The 15,832-nt window shown below is 45.3% G+C and overlaps 1 protein-coding gene across 1 annotated transcript in view; it reads left to right on the top strand.

Annotated features, from left to right (window-relative positions):
* The first annotated feature begins 319 nt into the window (after window positions 1-319).
* The window catches only part of NT5DC3 (5'-nucleotidase domain containing 3), a 51,369-nt gene continuing 35,856 nt past the window's right edge, over window positions 320-15,832 (top strand). Inside the window, exon 1 of the mRNA XM_087814862.1 lies at window positions 320-524. Within this exon, the coding sequence (XP_087670988.1) occupies window positions 320-524 (205 nt within the window). The remainder of the gene's footprint in view (window positions 525-15,832) is intronic.

The raw sequence follows: 15,832 nt of genomic DNA, 5'->3' as shown, positions 1-15,832 counted from the left end.
GGTCAAGCAGCGACTGCGGCCAGCTGGGCGAGGAGCCCGGCGCCCAGGCCCCGCCCCAAGGTCCCGCCCCCGACAGCCCGGGCCAGGCCCCGCCCCCAAGGCCCCGCCCCCCGGGCCGGACCAGGCCCCGCCCCCAAAGCCCCGCCCCGCCCCGCCCCCCGGGCCCGACCAGGCCCCCCCCCAAGGCCCCGCCCCGCCCCGCCCCGCGGGCTGGGCCGCGCCGCCACGCGCTCAGACGCAGCGAGCCGCCGGCCGGCCGGGCTGAGCGCGGGCGGAGCTCCGGTCCCGCGGTGCCAGGCGCAGCGGGGCGGCTGCGAGCATGGCCACCCCGGCGGCGGCAGTGATGGCCGGTGGGGCCCGGGCGAGGGCGGCGGCGGCGGCCCTGCGGAGCGTGTGCGGGACCGCGGCCCGGGGGCGGCTGCGCGCGGGCCCCGCACGGCCCCTGTGCACGGCCCCTGGAGCCGCTCCGGACATGAAGCGCTACCTGTGGGAGCGCTACCGGGAGGCGAAGAGGAGCGCGGACGGTGAGTGCGGCGCCCCGAGCCCCCGAGCCCGTGGGGACCCTCCCCGCAGGGCTGGGGCGCCGGGCCCCCTCCCACGCGGTCAGCCGGGAGGCGTGTATCCCCGGACGCGCGCGAGACCCGCTGCAGATCTCAGGGCCCCGAATCGTGACCCTCGGTCGCCCCCAACTGCGGGCAGCATCGCCTCTGCATTGCGATTCGGGGAAACGCGGAAAATGCGCCTCCAGAAACTTTACAACTCTTGCCTGCCTCTCGTTTGGAAAGCTGTTCTATACATTCTTGGGGTTTTTAGCTAGAAATCTGCCTCGGAAGCGCTTTGGGCTCTCCCCGGGGGTTTCACCGACGTCGCTTGGGGTACGGTCACCCCCACGCGCCGTTAGGGGTGGTTATTAAGCACTAATAATAGTGACCGCCGGCATCCGACGGACTGCAGGTTACTTCGGAGCGGGACTGCCGGGCAGGTGGCGGTGTCCGGGGCTACTCTGTTTCCTTCTTTGTTTTAGGGGATAGGTGGGATTTGCTGTGCTGGAAATAGGAGGGGCTGCAGGCCGGCTGTTCTGGGCTATCTGCTGACCTCAGGGAGGAGGGGATTCCAGGGAGTTACTGCTTTGGGGCCTGGCGAATTTAAAATTAGCATGGTCCCGTTGTTACTGAGGGAAATGGGGAGAGACGGAGGACCGAGTGAATGTTAGTGCCAGGCACGTAGATTGTGTCCCTGAATTCTACCCATACCTACCCGAAGGACGTGCCACATCCCCATTCTATAGATGGCAAAGGTGAGACTCAAGTTTAAGGATCCTGGCCACAGTGACACCTTGACTCTACCTGTCTCAGTCCCTAACCCACTGTCTTATTTCCTGCTTTGCTCTGCCTTCTGCTAGTAGCTGACCGCTGGGGAACTGGTGTAAAGGGCCCGTGATACTGGTGAGGTTTCTTTCAAGGAAGGTTTAGAATTGAAAATTTAAACAGACTTTTTTGAGGAGGAGGGTAGAGGTGGCACATAGAGATAAGGAGAGATTATTTGGTGGGAGAGAACATTTTGTAGAATCACATTTTCCATTGTTTGGCTAGAAGTCAACTTAATGAAAGAAGTCAATTGGGATACTTTTCTGAGCGAACTCAAAGTGACCAGCAATCCGGAATGCTACGTCACAGGGCTCCTTTTCTTGGTTTTTCTTTCCTCAGAGTTAATTTTGCATTGGCTTTTAAAATGGTTGTGTGGTAGGGTGCAAAAAGGACTGGCTTTGGAGACGAGGAAATTGCACATTTACCGTGAAAGAAATATAGATCATGTAGCTCAGCTTTTAGGCAGGCAGGACTCTTTAAAATTGAAACTCTAATTGAGATAATTGTATATTTACAATATACAGTTGTTAGAATTGATACAAAGAGATATGGCATACCCTTAACCCAGTTTCTCCCAACAGTAACATTTTGCAAAACAATAGGTAGTACAGTATCACAATGAGTATATTGATATTGAGACATTTCTCAGCCCTTGTTCAGAGTCCCCTAGATTTACTTTTACTTTGTGTGTGTATTTAGTTCTATGCCATTTTAGCACTTGTAGGTTCCTGTATCGTGTACCACAGTCAAGATGAAGAACAGTTTACTACCAGGACCCCTCAGGTTGTCTTTATAACTATACCCCCTCCTTCCTTGTGTTCTCTCTAATCCCTGGGGCATTCTCCATTCTCCATTTCTAAGAGTTTGTCACTTCAAAATTGTTGTATAGATGGAATCACACAGTACATAACCTTTTGGCATTGGGTTTTTTCACCAAGCATAATTCCTTGGAGATGCATCCAAGTTGTGGTGTGCATGATCTTTTTAAAAAATATATCTTTATTGATTTCAGAGAGAGGAAGGGAGAGGGGGAGAGAGAGAGAGAGAAACATCAATGATGAGAGAGTCATCGATCGGCTACCTCCTGCACACTCCCAACTGGGGATCGAGTCCACAACCCGGGCATGTGCCCTGACCTGGAATCGAACCACAATCTCCTGGATCCTAGGTGGATGCTCAACCACTGAGCCACGCCCGGCGAGGCTGTATGACCTTTTTACTGCTGAGAAGCATTCCGTGGTATAGACGTACCACAGCTTAACCACAGTCCACTCGTTGAAGGACATCTGGGTTGTTCCCAGTTTTTGACTGTTGCAGTAAAGCTGCCATAAACATTCGGGTACAGGTTTTTTTGTGTGAACGAACATATATGTTCATCTCTATAAATGCCACGTCACTGCTTGGTTGAATGGTAATTGTATGTTTAGTGTTACAAGAACCTATGAGCAAAAATTTTGCCATTCTTGTTTTGTGGATGAGGTTTGCTGCTTGCTTGCAGGCTGTGAGACCCTGGGGATGCCATGAAGCTTCCGTTTCCTCATCTGTAAAATGGGATGCTGGCAGTAGGACCAGCATCATAGGGTTGTGGCCAGGAGTGAGTGAGTCTACCATGGAAGGTGTTCAGAGCAGTGCCTGTGGGTGACACAGCTGAAGTGTTGGGTGGTGAAGGTCGGCATGGGGCTAGAGTCTGGGCTTCGGTGTGTTATAATCCCTGGGGGATTTTGGATTATGACAGTTTATGGGAGATTTTGAGATTGATTAGCTATGTAATCTTGGTGGCAAGTTGTTTTCCTCTCTGACCTCAGTTTTCGTTACTGTAATCTGGGGATAATTGGAGGATTTTTAGTGTGGGTGTGGCACCCGGCAGATGCTCAGTAGGTACTAGTTATTATTATTAGTTATTAAATAACTTTCAGTCTTAGACACGCTTAATGCTGGGTGGAGGTGGGTTAGTTAGCTCTGGAGTGTAGGTCTCCTAAGTGCCTAACTAACCGTGTGGCCTTGAACAAGCCGCCTGATCTCTAGCTTGGGCTCTTCCTTTGTAGAATGAAGCCGCTAAATTACGTCTAAACCTTTTCAAGCGTTACTGGTCTGTGAGTCAGGTATTCGTGTGCCCCATGCTATCTTGACACCCCAGCACGTGGTCCCTCTCTCACCCCTGAGAACACAAGGACTTTAATTTTTTTTTTTTTTAAATATATCTTTATTGATTTCAGAGAGAGGAAAGGAGAGGGAGAGAGAGAGATAGAAACATCAGCGACGAGTCATTGATCGAGCCCGCAACCCAGGCATGTGCCCTGACCGGGAATCGAACCCCAATCGCCTGGATCCTAGGTGGACACTCAGCCGCTGAGCCACGCCCGGCCGGGCCAGGGACTTTAATTTGACGTGCTTCTTTGCCCAGATTGGGGCTGGACCATTCCAACCCCCTTTAGCTGAAGTCTGTAAGAGTGTATGTGTCCAACTTGTGTTCATTCAGCAAGCTTTTATTAAGCACCCAGCAGTGGCTTTAAAGGCTTTTGATTCCCAGATGGATGGGCCTGAGAGGGAGGGGCCCACAGTGGCTGAGCCCCTGCCTGTGCCAAGCATGGGACCTGTGTTGCAGGGGTGCCTGGTAACAGGTAAGTGACGGTCCAGCCTGGGGAGATAAACAGTGGGCCCCAGGGGCTCTGACGGAGCAAGTCGCTGCCCCGGGATGCAGGAAGTGTTTGCCGAGAACCACGTCTGTGGGAACAGAGGTCTGTACAAAAGCCGGTGGTGGGTTTTTGTTTTGTTTCGTTTCACTTGTTTGTTTCAGTTTACAAGAAGACAAAAGAGTGTTGTCTCACTTCCTGATTATTTCTTTCTGGCCATTTGATCTCTTGCTGTAATCGGAGCAATCAGTTCAGGTCCCTTCCCTTCCAGCGCGCTCCCAGAATGAAGCCTGCTCAGGGAAGAGACCATTGTTACTCTTTGTTTTACTCGTGCTCTCCCACCCTTCTTTTTATTTCCATTTTTAAGAATTTTTTTTTTTACAAGCTTTATTTCTTAGGTCAGTTTAGATTTATAGAAAAATTGCATATTTCCTTTCATAAACCCTATTAACGTCTCACATGACTATGGTACATTTGTCACAATTAATGAACCAATAAGGATACATTGTCATTATGTATCAATAGTAACTTCGGTCAATACTTAATTCAGATTTTCTTAGCCTTTAACCTAAGTACTGCCCCTCACTCCTCCAGAATCCCATCTGGAATAGCGCATTGTGTTTAGTTGCCCCGACTCTTGGGGCTCCCTGGCTGTCACAGTTTCTCTGAGGTTCCATGTTTTTGGTGACCTTGACAGTTTTAAGGAGTACTGGTCACATCGTAGAATGCTCCTCATTATTTGGAATTTCTTCTTTTTTGTTTTTAAACTTGAGATTTTTGGAAGTGTAATATTTATGCACCCTGTATCAAATTCAGCTCAGAGAAAAGGTTCTTTGTATTTTTGGGGAAAAAAATATTGGTTTATAACCGTTAGCAAAAGTTTCCCATAGACCTATGATTCTCAACCAGAGTTGGGTGGAGGGGGGGAATTTTGTCCCCCAGGGGACATTTGGCTGTGTTTGGAGACCTTTTCTGGGAGAAAGGGGAGGCTGCAGGCCTCTGGTGGGTGGAGGCCAGGGATGCTGCTGAACATCCTGCAATGCACAGGACAGTCGCCACAGCAAAGATTTTCCGGCCCCAAATGTCAGTTGTGCCAAGGCTGAGAAGTCTTGCCTGGGAACGGTGTATCTAAGACAAATGTAGGGGCTCCTGCAGCCTCATATGTGGAGAGCTTGGTGGCCTTTCCCCCTTTAAAGCCATCTCAGAGCCTGAGATGAAAAATGACTATCTTCCAGAATAAAAGAACTTTAGAAGAATACCTAAACTTCTAAACTTTTTGTACCAACTCCAGAGAAATGTTTACATTTTTGCAAATTTCCGTGATGTCTGGATGAATGGGAGGCAGCTAGGTTCCCGGACCTGATCCTGCCGCCTCTCGCAGTATCAGACATCATGTAGCCCCTGGAAAACTCCACTGCGCGTTGGCGAGGACAAGCGTGAAAGAGGCACATCTCCGTATGAAATTCTGTCACTCCTGTTACACATTCCCACAGACTTAGTGACTTAAAACCGCCGGAGTGTGCTCTCATGGTTCTGGAGAGCAGCAGTCCGAAACGGGCCTCACTGGGTGGAAATCGAGGTGCTGGCGGGGCTGCCTCCTTTCCGGGGGCTCTGGTGGAGACTGTTTCCCGGCCTTCCCGGTTTCCAGAGGCTCCCCACATTCCTTGGATTATGGCCCTTTCCATTTTCAAAGCCAGCGATGGCCAGTTGGCCTCTCTCACATCACATCTCGAGACTTCTGCCTTCCTTTTTCCACACTGAAGGACCCTTGTGGTTACATGGAACTCACCTGGATGATCTATGATACTCTATTTTAAAGTCAGCTGATAAGCAGCCATAATTCCATCCGCAACCTTAATGTCCCCTTTGCCACGTAAGGTGACATATTCACAGGTTCCAGGGATTAGGATGTGGATGTCTTTGGTATTACTATAAAAATAGTTTTGACCTCAAAGATCCCTTGAGAGGGTTGGGGGGTGTGTGTTTCCTGGATTCTGCTGATCTAGGAAAAATATTACTTTGCATGGATGAGTAGAGAAAAGGGAAAGGGACTGACCTTTATGAAGCACCTACTATGTGCCAAGTACTATGCCAGGCATTCAATGTACATTTTATTGTTTGATAACTGTGTAACCTGGGACCGGTTTCTTAACTTCTCAGCCTTATTTCCTCATCTGCAAATTGGGGATAACAGTATTCACCTCATGGAATTTCTGGGACATTAATTGAGATGACAAGAAGTGCCCAGTGCGTGGCATGTGGAAGTCACTGATAATTCATTTCTTTTCTATGTCCTCTACACTTTGATGACAAATTCTTGATAGTTTGCCTTTTGTTTGATCTTTTGATAGGGCTAACTTTCCTTTTCTAAGAAGTTTTTCTCTTTCTTTTGAGCACTTTTTTGTTTTTTTTTTTTTTAATTAAACGGACAATCTTAAGATTAAGTTGTCATTAAACCATTACTATATATAATTTTATTGCAAATGTAGTTGCATGAAGTTTTATTTTTGGAACTTTGGGAAGCATGATGGATTTCTACGGAGCAGTCAGAATTACAGATATTACTTACAGAGTAGTAAGAGAGGTAATTTTAACTTTTGGTGGGAGTAGCATAAATGTCATATGCAGTATTCATTTTTCAGATGAGTAATTCTATTTGTCATGGATTGATTTCCCCTGGAGATGATGCAAAATATCTAAACTAGAAAAAGGAAAGCTTCTTTGTAGAATAGACACAATAAATGGCTTTTGAATTGCCGCCCCCTCTGGGGGCACACCCTGCCCTGTGTTAGTTCCTCGTATCTCACCTGTCAGAGTGTCATTTCTTCGTCTCTCTTACTGCCTGTGATGTTCATTACATTTTGGGGCTTTACTATTATTTTTATTTATAATCTCTGCACAGTGCCCCCATACGGTGTCTGGCACATACTAGATGTGCAATAAGTGCTTATTGCAAAACTTCCTGAGAGTTTAGTAAGTGGGAAAACCAGTTTACCAAAATACTACGTGCTGTATGGTTTCATTTACATAAAATCCTAGAAAATGCAAACAGATCTGATCAGGTGCATAGCAGTTGCCTGGGGATGGGCAGGGGTGCAGGAGAGAGGGAGGGGTGGAATTCCAAGGGGTGCAAGGAAATGTTGGGGATGTTAGAGATGCTCATTATCTTTATGGGATGAAGTATATACGTATGTCAAACGTCATCAAAATTTATACACTATGTGTGATTTATTATACATGATTTTATTATACCTCCATTAAGTTATAAAGGAGAGATACAGAAGTAAGGGCTGGACTCTGGTTTAGCCTGGCTTAGGGCAGCACCCAGGAGGTGGGACCATAGGAGTGGTCGAGCGTGAGTGGCGTGTTCTACTCTGGACCAGCAACTGGGGCTGGAGGGGCGGGGGCAGGGTCCCGGAAGAGCCCAGAATTTGTGTTCAGAGGTGGGGAAATGTCATTTCTTATCTAAGGACTGGGAGATAACTGCATAGATGTTCTCCATAGTGGAAAGGACACTTTGGACATCTGAACATCTATTACTGGACTATTGCAGAAGTAAAAGTGATTTACAACTGAGTGGTTATTTGCGATACTAGAGAAAACAGTTTCTGGCTAAGAATAGTTGTATTTATTTATTTATTTATTTTTTCTCTTTTTTAAAAAATATATTTTTATTGATTTTTTTTTAATTTTTATTTTTGTTTAAAGTATTACAGATGTCCCTTTTTCTCCGCAATGACCCGTTCTCCCCCCCCCCCCCCGTTCCTTCCCCCTCCCCAGTCACTCTCCCCACCATTGTCTGCGTCCTTGGGTTGTGCATATATGCATATAAATTCTTTGGTTACTCTCTCCCCCGCCCCCCCCCCCCCCCATCCCTCTGACATTCATCAGCCTTCTCTAAGGTCTGGGGGATAAATGGTGATGGAAGGAGACTTGACTTGGGGTAATGAACACACAATACAGTGTACAGATGATGTGTTGCAGAATTGTGCACCTGAAACCTGTACAATTTTGTTAATTAATGTCACCTCAATAAATTTAATAAAAAGGAAAAAACCAGCAAAATAAATCTCTAAAGGCTAACAGTAGCATGCTCTCAGGAATTGTCTGTGTCTCAAGTCACACTTCTATTTGTCTCTATTTCCCTTATCATAACTGGTTATTAGCAGAAAGGATATTAAATGGACACAACCACACCAAATAACCTTGGTTGGCACAAAACATATCATTGTAAGCATAAACGTGAAATTTGCGTTGTGGTGAAACTGTTCCCTAACGGATCAGTTGCATCAGAACAAACTCACATTTTTCAAGCAAGCGTCAGTAGCAAAACCGTCTGGCCTTCGCCCAGGCCTTCCTGACAGAAGGAAGCTGTCCTGACAGAAGGAAGTAGTAACGTGTGAAGTTCTCTGAGGGCAGCTGTCCTAAAGTGGGGTGGTTTTTCCCTTGGCAATCGCAGATGAGAAGTTTAAAGGTTTAAAATTTGGATACAGAACCTTCGGTTTACTTGCCGCAGAGACAGCCGGGAAATGTAGATACTGCTTTACCTTAGGAACCAAAGTTCCCATACTTTTTTCATATATTTTCAATCTAAATACTTTTAAAAGAAATTTTGAAACCTTGTTTTCAATCTACATGTGCACTTTTGAAAGAGGATTTGAAGCCATCTTTAGTAAATACGAACTAATTCATAAATTATTTTTAATATGAATATTCATGAAATATGAATATTATGAAATATATAATCAGACGTTGAGATTTGGTCAAATGAGGGAAAAACAAATAGTTTAGATCTGCTCTAACTTTTGCTGATGTGGGAACATAAAAATATGACAAGGAAATGTGACCTTGAGCTGTTAATCTCGTCTCATCTTTGTTTTCCCCTCTGTAAAGTGGGCATATTACCGAGGGCCTCACTCAGAGGCCCGTGTGCATTGCTTCATGTGCCTGACACGTAGCGAGTGCACATTATTAGTGCCCTGGGGTAGCTGGTTGGTGCACGGAGCCCTGGGAAGATCCACGGAAAGCTGGGCGGTGCTTTATGGGGGCAAATGGAGGCTGCCAGTTTGTTGTAACCTCTGAAATTCTCTAGGAAAAAAAGCTGCCCCCCCCCCCCCCCCGGTTGAAGTCTAGGGCACACAGCAAAAAAGAAAATCCCTAATTTAATTAATGAATCTTCATTAATAATATTTCATTAATGAAGAAAAATGTCATTTCAGTGTCTTTGGGATTGTAGTTTGCCTTCCCAAAAAATTGAACTGCAGGGTCTTTTCTGTGCCTTTCATTCAGCTTTTCTGTTTGCTCATATTCTTGTTGGCATGTTTTGGTTCCTGAGTTCAGGTATCTGAGATGTATGTTTGGGCCTCCAAATAAGGCATGTTATCTCCCAGGTTTTGCTTCGTTCGTGTCACTGTAGCCAAGTCTTTGTATATAAATCTGTATCCACATCTCTATTTCCTGAGCATAGATTCCTAGAAGGAGAATTACTAGGTCAAAGGGTATGAATATTTTTAAAAGATTCCTGGTAGTTATTGCCAGTCTGCTTTCCTGAAGGCTCAAACTGATTTATACCCTTAAACAGCAAGGAGTGAGGCTGGCCAGTGCCAGCACCAAATCTATGTTCTATCACACAACCCACACAACACATACAAATAACAATAATAGCAACAAAAACACCGCTGTAATCTGATAGGAGCAAAATGCCATCTTACTTTCATTTCTTAGCCAAGCAACACATGCTTATTAGAAAAAAAAGTAAATGAAATAAGATCAGTAACACCTCTTACAATCCCACCTTTAGGGGAGAGCTGCTGTTACCTGTTTTAATTTGCTTTTTTTAATTAGACTGGTTGAACACGAAGATTTATCAGTCATTTAATTTCCTTTCTTGTGAGATGTATCCTCTGTCTTTTTACTTGTTGGAATCTCGTTTTTGTTAACAGATTGGTATGGATTTTTGAATATTAGGGACATTAGTCCTCTGCTGTTTGTTTTTTAATTTTTTTGTCTAATAGATGCCTTCACCTCAAATTTTTAAAAATATTTTTGGATGCACAGATGTTTAAAATTTTATATTGTAAATCCGTCGGTATTTTTCTTTGGTGATTTATTCTGTAGCTTTTACATTTGGAAAGTTAAGTTCTATTCAGAGTTGAAATAAATAGTAATCTTTATATATTTTAATGTTTTAAAAAAATTTACCTCTGATTCACATGGTGTTTGTTTTATGACATACTGTGAAGGAAAATCTTACTTGACATTCTTTCCGTATAGCTAAGTACACAGAATATTCCAGGTGAATGTTTAATCCAAGTCATTGCTCACTACAGTATATCCTGGAGAGCACAGAGTAGTAGATTACCCATCTTTTTGAAAAATGGCAAATGATTACCCATCATTTGAAAAAATGAACTTTTACTTGGGACTCCTTCAGTTGCAAGCAGTGGAAACTCAACTCAGACTGACTGAATTTAAGCCAAAAAACCCCCCAAAAAACCCTTAAAAAGAAGAAATTATGTGGTCTTGTGTAAATAAAAATCCAGAGGCAGTACTAGCTTCAAGCATGACTTGTTCCGAGTTCAGATGGTGTCATCAGGTTGCATCTTTCGCTTGACATTGCTCTCCTCCCTGTTGGCCTGTTTTTCAGGTTCCTAGTTATGGCCCCTCTCATCTCCAGATTTAACTTAGGTCCAGGTTTGAAAGTATAGTGCCTATTCCTTGAAATTCCCCTATAATTCCAGAAATTTTCCTGATTGGACTCATTGGTTCACTTTGGCTGCTGGGAAAGTGTGGTGATGATTAGCGAGAGGGGTCCTCTCCCTGCCCCAAACTAATCAGTGTTGGCGAGGGAATTCAGGGGCTTTATTTGGCCAGGCCTGGCCAACATGCTCTCCTTCTGGAGTCAGTAACTTCACCGATACCGTACAGTCTGAATGTTGGAGAGGTATAGTATCCTAAAGAAATTCAGGAGGAATACTAGAGGAATAGAAGGCATATCAGTCAGGTTTGACTAGGTTTTGCTGCAGTGACAAGCAACACCAAAATCTCAGTGGCTTACTGCAGACAGCTGTAACCAAAGTTTTTTCTCACTCATGTAGTCTACCAGGGCCTCATGCCACTCTCCAGGGCAGTTGCCCTCCAGGTGATGGGCTTAGCTTTCCCGGCTTCTTCCATCTTGTGGTGTCTCCATACCTTATATTTCCATAATAGGCCAGTAGGAGAAGGGAGTGTGGCCTGGAAAGTGACACTTCTGCCCCCAATCTTTTGGCCAGAGCCAGGGTGGGGAGTGGAGGGAGGATGCTAATCCTCCCCATAGGCCTGGGTGAGAGACGAACTGAATGTGAGTGAGTGTGAGATCGCACAGCCAGCCACACTGAGTGGGCACAGACAACCAGTGCCCGCAACCATTGCTTATCAGAGGCTGCCCTTAGGACGTCGTGCGTCAGACCCATCCCTTACACCCCTCCTGTCTTTATCTGACTCATGCTGGGCATCATGCTGAGAGCAAGTACTGTATTTGGTAACCTTCTGTTAGAGCTTTCCAGTGCTGTGTGCCCAAGGGCTGAGTAATAGTCACGTGACACTGCCTCTCTGGGGACATTAGGAATATTCCTTGACACAGCTCAGGCTGTGGATTTCTACCTGTCACCGTCCCCACACACTGCTCTGCGAGGCTCGAGGCCTTTATTAAGGGAGAGTCATTTAGCATTTCTGAACATTGAGGGGACGAAGTACTTGGCAAAAACAGTATTTCCCAGACTTAGATCTTGACACAGTTTGGAAATGTCTGACTTCTGTACCTAAGTTCTGACTTCATTCATATTCTCTGTAAAGATAGAATTTAGGCAAGGAAGGAATTCTTTTGGGCCATCTTTAAAAAAATCAAAATTAAAAATGGTACAGTGGCTATGGAACAGTATGGCGGTTTCTCAAAAAATGAAAAACAAAAGTACTATGAAATCCAGCAATTCCTGTTCTGGGCATATACTCTAAAGAAGTGAGACAGGGCCCACAGAGATATCTGTACAGCCATGTGCACAGCGGCATCATTCATAGTAGCTAAGGGGCAGAAGTAACCCATGTCCACCATCTATGGGTGAGTAGACAAAATATGGGATACACACGCCATGGAGTATTACTCAGCCTTCAAAAGGAAAGAAATTCTGACACGTGCTATGACATGGATTAACCTTGAGGACATTATACTAAATATAATAAGCCAGAAACAAAAGGATACGATATGACCTTTTATGAGGTACCTAGAACAGTCAGATTCATAGACAGAAAGTAGAGTGGTGGTTGCCAGGGGCTGGGGAGGTGGAGGAGTGGGGAGTTGCAGTTTAATGGTTATGGTGTTTCCATTTTGCAAGATGAAAAGAGTTCTGGAGACCCATGTGCTGATGGTTGCGCAGTCTAAATGAACTTAATGTCTGAACCGTACACTTAAAATTCGTTAAGATGGTAAATTTTATTTTATGCATATTTTACCACAATAAAAATGAGTAAACAAGCCCCTCAGAAAGCTTACATGGTTTGCTACAGGTGGCTCTCCACATTTCCCAGCGCTCCATGGGTTAGCAGATGAAAAACCAGAAGCTGCCGGGTATGCTAGTGGGTGTCCCATCTGCTACACTGTCCCCTGAAAGGCACCTGGCTTCCAGCTCCGGTGGCTGCGTTGGAATCGGGCTCTGGCCAGAGCAACAGAGCTGTCTCTCCGTTTCTCTGTACAATTGTGTAGTCTCGCTGTCATCATCCATTAGGTGCAAAAGGAATTCACTTTCTAAGCTCATCCCTGCTCTCGTTGGCGCTTTGGGAAAGTACATAACGGACTGGTCAGAGCCCTTCTGTTTATATTTCAGTCTGCAGTTGAGCCTCCTCTCTCTCTCTGAGTGGTTGGCATTCTCTTCTCCTGCCTTGTAAGTGTTGGTTTTATTTTCAGCACTTTTCTGAAGTGGTTGCAGGGCGCGTTGAGATCCCTTTTAAGCTTCTGACGCTCTCCTGTTTATTTTGGGTGATGATAGGTTAGCCGCCCCAGTTTTCCGGTGCTGCTGCTCATGTGATTGATATCACCTGGGGCTTTCAGTTTAGGGGGGCTTGGGGGGGCGCAAATTCCTAGGCAGCTTTGGGAGGCGTGCGGGCTGTTAGCGATTTTCCATCCTGGTCATGTTTCCTTGAGAGCTTCGCTTGCTCTTCTCGGGCAGCAGAGAGGGAGAGAGGCTTCATTGCCAAGGCCATTTGTAAATGTAAGCTTCTTATTTAAACAGGCTGTTAGAGCTTCCCTTGGAAAGTTCATCTGTGAACGGAGAGCTTGTAGGCAGTCTGTAAGTGATCCCCCTGCACTTGCTTTGTGGGGACAGTGTCACGTGGCATATTCTGAAAATGGCATCATCTGATTGTGGAAGGCCAGAGGTCTTGGGTGTTAGATGCGCAAGAGCTTGGGACTGCGGGCTTCTCCCTTCCTCAGGACTAGTTCTTGTCAACTGTCTGCCTTCAGGTTTCTTAAAATGTTACTTGTTTCCTGTCCTCCGATTGGTTTTATTTGCAAAAGAAAAAGAGAAGAAGCCAAGATTATTGTCTGATTAGTTCCTTTGTCAAAATCAGTGAAAACAGCCCGGACGGATGTGGCTCAGCGGTTGAGCGTCGACCTGGGATCCACGCGATCGGGGTTCGACTCCCGGTCAGGGCACATGCCCGGGTTGCGGGCTTGATCAATGACTCTCTCATCATTGATGTTTCTATCTCTCTCTCTCCCTCTCCTTTCCTCTCTCTGAAATCAATAAAGATATATTTAAAAAAAATCAAAAAAAAAAAAAATCAGTGAAAACACAGAATTGGTGAATCTTGACTATTGGGGTTTTCAGTGGAGTCAATCGTATCTAGGTTGTCAGTGGGACATTCATTCACCCATTCATTCATTCACCTGTTCATGCATTCATTCATTCATTCATTCATGCACGTATGTACTTGCCGTTGCTGGTTGGGGAATTCTGTGTGGGGATGCAAAGGCTTGGTTTGAAGTTAGTGTAATGAGGCAGCTTAACTGGAGACCATGAACAGGCATCAGGGGTCAATCTCCCTAAAATTTTCCACAAAACTTCCCTGTGCATTATTCTATAGCTTCTGTTAGGTTTTCAAAGGGATCCAAGCCCCAAAGATGTAAGGGGCTTTCTGAAATACTCAGAATTGTGGCTGGGACTGTCCCCTGATTGTAGCTGTCACCCTGCTAGATTAGTGCCTTTTGAGTATTTCAGGTGGCCCTTGGGACGCAAGTGGATAATGTGAACCATTCCTAGTCAGAAAGAAGTGAGCAGAAGGGAAAGGGGAAGCACCGTAGACTCTAAAGCACCAAAATTATGACGGATTGAAACCAAACACTGTTTTCCAAGGCTTGTTGATTCGTATAATCCTGGGGAAGGGAGCTAAGAGCATAGATTCTGGAGCTAGACTTCCCGGGTTCAAAGCCCAGCTCTTCCATTTAGTGGGTGTGTGTCCTTCAGTGGATTATATAATTTCTGTGTCACTAGTGTCCCCATATAAAATGGGGTCCTGGAGTATTTGCCTCCTAAGGTTGCTGTAAGGATTAAATGAGGCAATATAAAGTGCTTCTGAGAGCATGTTGTACATGCTAACTGCTTAATCAGTATTAGTTGTTACAATGGAAGTGGGAGGTTGTCCTTAGAAACGTAAAGAATAGTAATATAAACACAGTTCTGTTTAGTGGTAGGCTCTGGACAGTTCAGTTTTTGTGTGCAGGTGTTGGTTGTTTTGTACCTACCTCCAGAAAGTCACCTGCCTTCAGCATTTGTCTGCTGTTTCTAGTAAATTCTGGTGCACAAGCAACGTAAAAGGTGAAAGAATGCCATTACATGTCCTTCTGGCAAAACAGGATGGCTTGTGTTCCTGTCACAGACTACATGATGTTCTTCCTGGTCAGTGACTACCTGTGGGAACTTAGGAGAATATCAGGTTTCCTTTTGTTTTAGAAACACAGGAGTGGGCAAGAGGAGGTTTACAGTTGTGAGTACATGAAACGGTTTATTTTTGTATTATTAATTATTGCATTGACTATTATTATTATTAACCTACTTTGGCCCCCCCTTGCATGTTGCGTGACCTCAGATGTGGTCACTGAGGACTCATAGTCTAAGATTTCACTTCTGTGGTCAGTTTCTCTCCATCATCAGATGCTAGAGAATCGTGCTCTTTCACTTCGTATTCATCTTCTGCCAGTTTTATTATTTGCCACGATGGATGGAAAATGGGAAATTAGGATTTTCCAACTGTGTCCCATGGAAGCTAAAGTGACCGCAAAGGTGGTATCTTCAGACTTCTGAGGCGGATGTAATGCTTTGGGCCGTGCGCGGGATCTGAAGCACGGTGCAGTGAGGGTTTATTTCACCATCGTTCCACCTCAGACAGTCACCCGTTGTCCTCCTGCTTCCTTAGCGGACTCATGCTTGGAATCGCAGGTGGGGACAGCCGATGGGAAATGATGAAAACTTTGGCCGTGATAAAATAGCAAACGCATTTAAAGGTGTTGGGAAAGTAAGATCACTAACATCGCGCATTGCGTCTTAGCTTTTTTTAAAGTGGGCTGGTGGAAATTGTAAGGTAGAATAAGTTCCTGGAAAAGCTCCAGGAAAGAGTTAACAGTCGTGGAATAACTATCCCTACCCAGGTAGAACTGCTCAAAAAAGAAACTTGAAACTGTTGTTGGATCCAGGGGACCCTGGGGTTAATCACACTTCTCATAACCCATCTGAAGGAACTCATCTGAAGGGTAAAAGATAACATAGGAAGATACTGATTGCAGTGCTGTTTTTAACATAGGAA

This window comes from Miniopterus natalensis, chromosome 2, assembly GCF_054644295.1.
Source record: "Miniopterus natalensis isolate mMinNat1 chromosome 2, mMinNat1.hap1, whole genome shotgun sequence".
Taxonomy (NCBI): Eukaryota; Metazoa; Chordata; class Mammalia; order Chiroptera; family Miniopteridae; genus Miniopterus; species Miniopterus natalensis.
This window is presented reverse-complemented; position numbering and strand designations above follow the sequence as displayed.